Source organism: Corvus kubaryi, unplaced genomic scaffold, assembly GCF_017639235.1.
Source record: "Corvus kubaryi isolate FWS band 111438036 unplaced genomic scaffold, C.kubaryi_AGA036_p1.0 42059, whole genome shotgun sequence".
In the NCBI taxonomy this organism is placed as follows: domain Eukaryota; kingdom Metazoa; phylum Chordata; class Aves; order Passeriformes; family Corvidae; genus Corvus; species Corvus kubaryi.
This window is the reverse complement of record NW_024581242.1, coordinates 8,381-18,883: the sequence shown is the minus strand read 5'-3', so window position 1 is coordinate 18,883 and position 10,503 is coordinate 8,381. Positions and strand designations below refer to the sequence as shown.

The following is a 10,503-nucleotide window of genomic DNA, read 5'->3' as shown; positions in this document are numbered from 1 at the left end:
TGCCAATTTGACTCAGAGGTGAGAGCACAAAACTATGACTACCTCAGCTCTCTGGACTGATGAAACTGTTTCCGTTTTCTGAGATAGCCTTTCCCACCTGCAAAACAGGAGGAGCAGTGTATGTCCTCTGTGTCGCTCTGGAGATGGCTGCTGAAAAGCACCATGTAAAGGCTCGACAGCCTGAATCAACCTACCTCTCCCAGCCCGATGTTTCACCTTCTTGGCAGCTTCCTTCCTCAGTATCCATAGGACAAACCCTGTTTGGATCCATGAAATCCAAGGAACAAGCTATGAGAGGCACTGCTCTGGTCTGTCTGGTCCCCTGTCGGGATGGTAACAGTTCCAGTGGACTTGTCTCTCTTCCATCTGCTGACTCAGGAAGTTTTGTCTGTAAGCAATGATAAAATCCCACCACACTCCTTTTCCCCTCAGCAGGGCCAGGTTCTTCCACCATTTACACCCAGAATTAGCTGGGTTGCTGAAAGACCACTGATACTGTTTCAGATTAGTACATCTCCACCTGGCTTTTTTCTCCACAGGAAAAAAAAACGTTTGTCAACTTGGTGTCTGCTTTAAACCGAGATGAGACAACTTTGCAGGCTGTTCATTCCTAATTTGTTCCAAGATGTCTGGAATCTGGGGCTCCTGAGCTCTGATCCCAGCTATTTATCAGCTCCTCTGTGCATCCATTCGTGTCCTCACACAACAAAAACACAGCCCGGTTTAGCCAACAGGGAGCCACACGCTGAAAAGGAAGGCAGGAGGACAAAAATGGTAGAGGAAGTGGTTAGTGAGAGATGGAAGTTTCAGAAGAAAAGGGTGAAAAAGCAGGAGCTGGAGGAAAGATGGGAAGCAGAAAAGCTGAAAGAGAGAGAAACAACTGCAGATAAGCAGCAGCAAAGACTCATATGGAAAAATGGAAAAAAGTATATAAAACATTTCCAAATGCCACGAAGTCTGTGAGCAAGAAAGGGTAAGAGGTTTTACATGGATTCTTCACTTCCCTCCTCTGAAAAGGACAGAGGAAAAACCAAGGAAATACATAGCAAGGAGCTGGTCAAGGGCAGCACCATGGGGAGCAGCTGGGTTGCTCCCACCCATGCTTCCTGTGTCACCCACTGCTCCTCCTGCTTTAGGGGCACTCTGGCCACTGGCATGGGCACGGAGAGGCCAGCAAGGTGTCCCTGCTCCGCACTGCCAAAATCCTCCAACACCTTCCTGGGGACATCCAGCCAGCTTCTGTGTTGCTGTCTCAAAATGGTGGTGGTGCTCAGCGCCCCTGTTCCATGTGCTCACAGTGTGGCAGTGGTAACAATCCAAGGAAGCCCAGAGAGGCAGAGGTGCCGTGAAAATTATAGAGAATAAACCTTTTTACAAGACAGGTCTAACAGCAGCCCTGCACACTTAATTCTGTCCAAGCAGAGGACTCACAGACTTGGGACTCCAGTATTCCACAGATCATTTCAACAGCTACCAGAATCTGTGCAAAAGAGTATCAGCTTTTTAATGTCCATCCCACAGTAAAATACATTCAGAGTTTTATACTTTTTATATAAATACAAAGAAAAGGATTTTGTTTGAAAGGCATTTTAATAAAGGTTTGCTTAAAGTTTTCTGCAAATTTTCTTTGTGCAGATTTTAATGAATGCCTGTGCATTATTTATGTCATAATAATTCACTATCATATTGCAGAGGGCAGACAGCATTCTTGAATTAGAATGTCAAGCACTTTGGATTGGATCAGATTTGTCAAAAAAAAATCCATGGGGGAAAAATAAAATTTAAAATACTATGTTTCTTGTAATTTCCAATTAAATGTTTTGAGTATCACAGTGGAGACAGATCTTCCAACTCAAGTCAGGTGTAAGCATCCTAAGAAAATGTTTCTAAAGGCAACTGAGTGAGCTAAAATATCATAGTGAGTGATGCCCTCAAGAGTCAGGCATCAGTGCTTTCTTCGTAGTGGGGGGCTTTACTATGGACTCGTTGGGCATTGACAGAATGAACTGTACCCTTTCTTGGTACTCTCTCTCTGCTTCCATATTTGATTCATGTTCTTTCTTCCTCTCATCTTCCTCAACTTTGTGGAGCCACTGCTGATAGGCAATTTGAGTTGTGAGCTGGTCTCGGTATTCTTTGGCCTTCTGTATTTTTCTGGAAATGCCAAATGAATAGGTTATTTAAGTGGTGTGGGTAATTATTATTATTATGTAATCTGTTAGCATTCGAGCTTAGACTAAAGAACCATTCAAAGCTCCTTTTAGCTGTTGAGAATAACTGCCACTATTAACCAAATGCTATGTGCTAACCTTATGTTTTTCAGAGAATTAACTGCATTCTGTTGTATCCTATAAAGCAGACTGTAAAACTGGTGCTTGACCAGAAAGAACAACTCCCTGTAATCAGCGTGCCTTTTCTGCTCCTCACAGCAACAGTGAGAGGACAGAGGATAACAGTGCTGGACTCAGTCTGTCCCTAGCTCAGGCTCAGTGCTGCTAGTGACACCCATCTGCACCCTCCTGAGAAGTCCCTGCTGCACTGATATTCCTGGAAGTGGCTGTCAGAAGGAATCAACCTTCCATTCCACCTCAGGAGATGTGTACTGCTTTTACTCTGGAGAAGCAGAGGAAGTCTTAGGTGTTCAGGCCCTTCTGGAGCAGGAGTCACACAGACACTTAAATGCCAACAAAGTAGTCAGGACCTGTGCACTAACTCAACGGAGCTGAGCCACAAACCCGTCCTGACACTGCTGAGTGCCATCTCTGCTAAGTGGAGCACATCCCAGCTGGAGCCCAGCGTGTTCCCTTCACAAGAGTGACATTTCTGCCACAGCCAGGAGATTGTTCCCAATAAAGCCCTCAGAGAACACAACAGATACCGGCTCGGGAAGGAGCTACTTGTATCCCCCGGACAAGAGTGGAGAAAGGGCAGGAGTACAAAAGAGTAGTAAGTGAGATAAGGCACTTTGCCCAAGGCTTTGCATGACACCCAGAGGAACATTCCAGCTACTGCATGTAAGGATCTGCTGATCCAGAGGCGCTGTGAGGCACGGAGAGCCCCATGCAGCCGGGTTATGTGCTGCAGCCTGGTGTTTTGGTGGCTGACACAGGATTGTTCAAGGGATGTCTGTGGGTGGAGTTTAGCAATAAGCCCGGACACACTAGTTCTCCTGGGGCAGGAACAAACAAACCTTTCATTAACCCTCCTCCCCAAACCTCTGCCACGCATAACAACAGCTCAGAGTATGAGGGGATGTGTTCAGTAAATATGGTTGATGTAAGTCCCATGATGACCCAAAAAGACCAACACAAGGATATGTACCACTATTGTCCGAAGTCAGAATTAATGACTTAATACCAACTGCAGTATTACAGGTCTGCTAATGAGCAGTTTGGAACTGATAAGGTGCATGGTGGTAAAGCCTCTCTAAATAGAAGGAAGTCCACCCAGTCAGAGTTATCAGAAAAAAAGAAACAGCTTGCTCACAAGTTTAAAAGATTGATCTGCAAAGAAATGAACTAATGACATAGAAGAAAAATACCTTTTACGTTTTTCTTCTTCTTCATGTTCGAATTCTCTGACTGCTTTAGCCACTGCATTCTTCTCTTCAGCAATCTCTATTTGCCTCTCTGCTTTTTTCTGCACTGGAGAACAATACCAAAAATACTTTTAGAAGGTAACAGCACTGCTAAGCTTGAAGGGACAGTGAGACTGCATTTGGGCTAAGTAGCCTAAATAAAGAATAAAGCTATTCTGAAGAACCACACAAACAACAGCAAGTGTATTCTCAGCTTACTTGTTTTTCATCCACTCAGAACTGGAAAGTTTTCACATTTAGAACTTCATAATAATATAGTTAATAATAATGACCATTTGCCCATGCAATACTTTTCTAGGCTTTGCTCTGGTGATGGCAATAGGAAATTAGCGTAGGAGTGAATTTTGGGAACAGGTTCAGGGAGGATCACATTGCTGTCCACTCTATCACACAGCCTGTGTGTGCTGGGCCAGATGCTGTTCCCAGCAGCAGGGTGCTGTACTGCCCCTGCCCAGACACATGTTCAACCACTTACACTTCTCCTCCATCTGCAGCTCTCTTGTCTTCACGACATCTCTCAGCAGCTGAAATCGAGCTTCCCTCTCTAGTTTCATTTTCTCAACCTTCTCGGCCCAAACCTGATCCCTCTCTTCCTTGAAGAGCTTCTCGTCTTCTCTTTCTCGCTCCTTCTCCTTCCTCAGCTGTTCAGCCATATGTTCCAGGTATGTAAGTTGCTCCTTTAACAGCACTTGCTGCAAACACACAGACATTTGCATATCTGAGTAAATTAGTTTAAAAAGCCTTTCAAAACCTGAAGAGAAGTGGTGGTTCCCAGCCAGTGTGGGAGCTAGGAGCCCAGAGCTCGATTCCAAAACCTGCCATGGGAAAGAACTGCTCAGAGTCCTCTACCCAGCCAGACGACAGCACGTGAACAGAATAAATAGAGTGATCCCTTTCCCCATAGCAGCTCAGCTGCCTACAACACACCCATTTTAGAGATTTTCCATAGCTGACCAAGCTACTCCACTATCACCTGCATTAGAAGCCTTGGGATCCAATAAATACAATAAATATCACCTCCTCTAATTCTGCAGCGAAGTCTAACACTGAGTTGATACAACTTTCCTAACCTACATGAGCTTCTAAACACCTCAAGCAGAGCAACGGATGCAGCTCTCTGCTGTGTCCTAAAGATCCTGAGACTCATTTGCACGCTGGAGTTGGGCAATCTACTTGTTTTAACTTCAGAAAATGACAGACATATTCATTGATTCATGGCATCTTCAAGAAATACAACATGAAAGTTTGCATCTATCTATATATAGTTACTAAATATTTAAAAGCTTTTTAGTACAAATTAATTACAGTAAGTTAAATATTTCCTTTCTTCTGCAGTTACAAATACTTACTACATCAGGTCCATGAAACAATAGTTTTCCGGCCTCTATTATGTCCATGCTGCATAAGGATGATAAAGCTCAGGTGATTTATACACAACGAAATCAGCATGGAGGGACAAAATGCCAGGATTTGCTGACAGCCCCCACTTCATTTATCCAGCCTGGTAGCCTTGCCGATTGCAAAGCAGGCTTTAAAGTGCTGTGGTTTTAACAGCTAGTGGGCTTCTGCAGAGGTGCAGAGCACTGGCAGGAGGAGAGGCAACAGGCTGTTCAACAAAAGAATTATCTCGTCCAGAGAAAAGGGCTTGTGTCTGTTCTCTGTCACACTGTGCAGTTCACAGGGCCACAGAACTAGTCTAGATGAGGTATCACCCCACAGTTTCACAATTAAACACCTTACTTTTTTTTTTTTTATTTTCTCATATTCCCTGTCGGGGTCCTGAAAATCTTCTTCCAAGATTTTCTTCTCTGCGGCAAGTTCAGTTTGCTTTTCTGCATCAAGACGATTCTTCTTGTCCCGTGCTGCTTTGAGCCATATCTCCCTCCATTCCTTCTGCTGATGTTGCTTCTTCCTTTCAAGCTCTTCATTTTCTTTCCTAAACTGGTGCAGCTCTTCTTCCTACAAGGATAAAAGTAGCTAGCTTGTAAAATCACTGCACAACTTCAACCTAAGTGGTGGCTAGAGTTAGTTTATTGAAACGCTGAGGAGTAAAGCCTTGCTGACGACACAGAATTAGTGTCATTCACTAGACCTGTTAAAGCCTGAACATTTTAGCGTATCATTCCTTAGAATTCAGGATTTTCATCTGTAATTATCATATGCACTTCAATACAAAAACTGTATTGTGCCTGATGTTTTCTAAATGTTTCAGGCAGATAGACAGAGTCATCTCTTTAGGGAAGTCAGTATCATTGCAGCACGTGTGATCTATATCCAAGCCTCCCTACACAGCCATAAGCACTAACAAATAACAGAGCCACGTATTCCTGCGGTTTCCGTAGATATTATCTGTCCTGTGCCTGCGCTGGGTGTTCTGAGCACTGCATCTCTACTGGACACAAGGCTGCACCAAGTCAGTGATTGGATCCTTGTATCCTGATGAGCAGTTACTGAATTTCCACGGTTTCAAATATTCCACTTCATATTGGAAAGAACTTTATATTCTACTTTATATTGGAAAAATGTACAGTGAAACCGAGTTCTTAAAAAAGAAACAATGACAAATCGGAAACACATATTTGAGATGCCTCAATAGGTATGTGTATATTCAAGATTATTTAGCCCCCAAAAAATTCAAAAGTAGCATCAATAAGTAATTTATGAGTCTAATTTCTGGACATCTTGCAGCTGAGTAAGTGTACAAGCACAGCTGCACTGAAACATAGTCATACAATGGCACATGACCATCGCTGGCATTATATCATCTCAGAAATCATGCTTCAGCTGTCTCAAAGGCACACAGTTTTTTGTTAACCTGTTTTTAAATTAAATGTCTCTTTTGTAATGTGAATGAGTCTTCTAAAATGCATCAGCAGGTTTGTCATAAACAGCATGTCGAATCTTTCCCGTATGGAAGCAGAAGCTGCACTCCCTAAGGAACATCCCTTTTTATGCTGGACATAAAGCACCCACAGATTCTTGCAGTATTTCAGAGCCAAGGCTGACTTTATATCTGCCTGAACTGTCAAATTCACTTTCAGAAGCTGGTAAAACAGCTTTGAAACTCAATATATATATATAATTTGAGGAATAGAATTAGTAACCCAAAAGGCTTTGAACAGTAAAGGTGGAAAAAAAGCAGAAATAGTTAGCAGTCTGCTGTGCAAGTTGGCCCATGTCCTTGGCTGAATTCTGACATCAGTGAAGCTTTATGAGAGCAGCCAAGGATGGGATCAGTGAAAGTTTATTCCTTGGGGTAACACAACGTGGCAAATGTACAAAGAAATGGTTACCAACCGCCCCTCTGCAAGCCAGGACCAAAGTGCTGTGGCAGAAACTCATGAAACTACAGTCAGGATAAAATGAAGTCAATCACTTTCCCAGAAATCACAGCTCTTTAAGAGAAAAATAAGACAAAGGAGGAAGGCAGCTAATATAGGTAACATAGCTAATGCTAAAATTGCTGTCTCTGCTTTGTCATCCATTTCTGAGGTACCCTGGTGCACGGTCTATCATGCCAAAGGTGCAAGTTTTCCTTCACTAAATATTCTATTTTCACTGCAACAACCAGGAGAAACCTTTATGCACAGGGACACTTAGCTGTCCATTCACCCAGATGAAACTCCTGGTCATTAGGGGTTACCAGTCTGCAACAAAAAACTTCTAACAAGGCCATCTGCCACATTCCTCTTCTGCTGAGGAAGGATTACATCCCATTTTCCATACAGAAACTCTCCTTCAAAGAAACCTTTTTTTTCAGAGACTCAACCACTTCACCAGAAATGTATCTCCTTGACAGAGCCCCAGGCAGCTGTCCAGGGGAAGATACGGAGTCTTCTATTCTAATAGTGTTTTTCTGAAAAGGCCAGTTAAGGAACAGCATTCTTTGCCTGGGAGGTTTGGCAGTGCCTTAGAAGTTGTTAAAAGAAAATAATTCTATTCTGCATGTTTTTAAATAAGCAAAACATTACAGTCTAGCTTGGAATAAGGACTCCACGATTTCACAGCCAGCATCTTCAGAGCTTTAGATCCATTATTGTCTTCATTTTTATAAAATAGGGAAGTATATATGACACCAGCATCAGCTTCCAGTGTCTAACAGAGTATCCTGTGTGATCATTCAGCCTCTACATGCAAATAGCTGCAAAATGAAGACTGAGTCTGAGCTAAATGACCTCCCATAATTCAAAGTCAACACAGAATACTGAACTAGCAAGCACCACTAAAGCCAGCAAAACTACAGCAAGATACATGGAAAGAGATGATGAAAAAAGTGGGTAGTGGCCAAACAGCTGGGCCAAAGTAGCCAAATGCCTCCTGTGATGTGAGCTCAACAGCAGTCAGGTCTATTAGGTGAGAGAGCTTAGGTGCTGCTTACTAATTTGTTTAAAAAAATATGTAAAATAAATATTTCAGCTGGGAAACAAGACTCCCCTGCTATCCTGCAGGAAACTGGAAATCAGAAAGTGACAAAGATGTCTGGCAAAAGCTTAAAAATGTTACCATTTCCCACAACAGCTCTGAGAGACTCTGAGTGCCAAAACCCTTTAGAGTGCCAAGTTTCAAAAGATGTATTTCCCTCTGTAAACGGGAAGGCCTTTGCCACAGCTCTGGAAAAGAGGCTTAGCTTAACAGGACAGGCTCAGATACTAATGGAATCAGTGAAGATACAAATAAGGTATGGATTAGTCTAAATGTCTAGTAAGCCTGTCATCAAAAGGGCCTTCTGCACAAGCCTGAATGCAGAATGCTACGGAAATTACCAGCCATTCAGCCTCCTTTTTGATCAGCTGCTTCTCCTCCTCTCTGCGAGCGTCGTGCACGGCCACCTGGGCATCGCGCACATCCAGCATTTCCCGGATCCGCGCTGCCACTTCCTGTGCCTTCAGCTCTGCTTCCTGATCCTTAGCCAACAGTTCCTTCTCACAAATCTCTTCCAACTTCTGCTCCTGCATCTTCTCTTCCTTTTTCAGCATCTCCTTCAGAGTATGCTGGGCCAGCTGGCAGTCACTCAGCTCCTTCTCACCCCTTTTTTTACAGTGTATGCGATATTCTTCACATCGGTTTCTGGAAGGCAACATAAAAGTTTTTAAAAAAAAGTCTCAAAACAATAAGCAGGTCCGGAAGTGTGTGGTGAATGGAGGCTCCCAGCTCATCACTGCTCAACAGACAGCAACTCAGGATGCCAAGTTATACGCCTGGTCTGACACTGATTCCTTGTGAGGCCTAAGGAACCACAGAGAGCCTGATTTGATGCAGGTTTTGATATTAATTTTAAAATGTCTAAATCAACTTCCTCACAAGGGGAAGCGAAGAGGCAGCAGAGACCTCTGCTCTCCATGACAGGGACAGGACCCAGGCAATGGCTGGAGCTGTGCCAGAGAGGTTTAGGTCGGAGATCAGGGAAAGGCTCTTCCCCCAGAGGCTGCTGGGCACTGCCCAGGCTCCCCAGGGAATGGGCACGGCCCCGAGGCTGCCAGAGCTCCAGGAGTGTTTGGACAGCGCTGCCAGGGATGCCCAGGGTGGGATTGTTGGGGTGTGTGTGCAGGGCCAGGGGCTGGAATGGATGATCCTGGTGGGTCCCTCCCAACTTGGGATATTCTGTGAGTGTAAATGAACACAAAATATATCCACACATTATAAACACAATGTGTACTCACTCTCCATGTAGCTGGAACATGCAGGGGGGTGGTGTGTGTATATATACCTTTTATTAACACATAAAACACATGCAGACTACACTTATTCAAACATAGGTTGGTCTGTATTCAAATGAAGACTTAGAATAGGTTTGTAAGTCACCTGAAAGCTCATTTATATTCAGAAAATACTGTGAGCATGGAAATGTGGGTTACACGGTTGAGCAGGAACCACTAGAAATTATTAATTTTTTTAAGTGAAGTTCTATGGGATAATTCAGACAAGTTGCAATAAAAGCCTGGAGAAGGCAGAAAGTCAAACAGGTAATGCAAATTTCAATTTTCATTTGCTCTCTGCAACTGAGTTGCACATAAAGAGATAATTTATCTTCAGTTGAAGAACACTGAACTAATTGCAGATTCTGCTTTTATTTTTGCAAACAAAGCAGTATTGAGATCAACACATGCCATCAAACATTATTTAATTTGAACACTCTGCAAGCATTTTAATTCTGTTCTATAAACAGGATATAGATTTTCATAAAGTCAGAATGTGAAACTGGCAGATGAAGGTGAAGACCTGCAAGTGTGAAGGATCTACAAGCTCTGAGGATGTGTGACAGACACATGTGAATGCTCTGAAGTGAAAAGATACCTCACAATATCATGCTGAATGAAACCATCTTCTACAGATTATTGCAAAGCTATTTAAGAATTCACAGCAGACATCAGAAGACATCATAGCCTGAATCGTGAACAACTTCATGGCAGCAGTAGTTACCTGCACAATGTGTAATACTGTGACATTACACAAGCTTTAGCTGACTATCCTGTGTAGCAAAAATATTAAATATTCATCAGGCAGCTACCTCAATGATGTTACCAATCTCCTTATCAGGGTAGTTATTTAATTTTCAGAGCAGAGGTCTCACCACATTTTCTCCCTGTTGGCATTCAACCCTTGTTGCCTCACATTTCACTGGGGAAGAAAGCATCTCTCCCTTCATGCTCTGGGCTAAAGCACCCAGTGCCATGGAGCCTTTGCTGAAAGATGAAGGGCACTATACACCAACAATGAAAGGGACAGCACTGCTGTGAAAACATTTCCATTTTGCTTGGTATGTGCTGAACCTGCTCCAGCCCTGAACCCCCCGTGCCCTGGGCTGATCCCCAGCGTGGGCAGCAGGGAATTCTGCCCCTCTGCCCCGCTCAGGTGAGGCCCCACCTGCAGAGCTGCCCCAGCCCTGGGGAACAACAGCACAAGGA

General features: G+C 43.5%; 1 protein-coding gene across 1 annotated transcript in view; it reads right to left on the bottom strand.

Annotated features, from left to right (window-relative positions):
• Positions 1-1,481: 1,481 nt before the first annotated feature.
• Positions 1,482-10,503, bottom strand: part of LOC121672206 (cilia- and flagella-associated protein 53-like) — a gene marked incomplete at its 5' end in the record, with an annotated part of 16,258 nt that continues 7,236 nt past the window's right edge. Inside the window, 5 exons of the mRNA XM_042044780.1 lie at positions 1,482-2,154; positions 3,542-3,644; positions 4,074-4,290; positions 5,339-5,557; positions 8,362-8,665. Coding sequence (XP_041900714.1) covers positions 1,932-2,154; positions 3,542-3,644; positions 4,074-4,290; positions 5,339-5,557; positions 8,362-8,665 — 1,066 coding nt within the window. The remainder of the gene's footprint in view (positions 2,155-3,541; positions 3,645-4,073; positions 4,291-5,338; positions 5,558-8,361; positions 8,666-10,503) is intronic.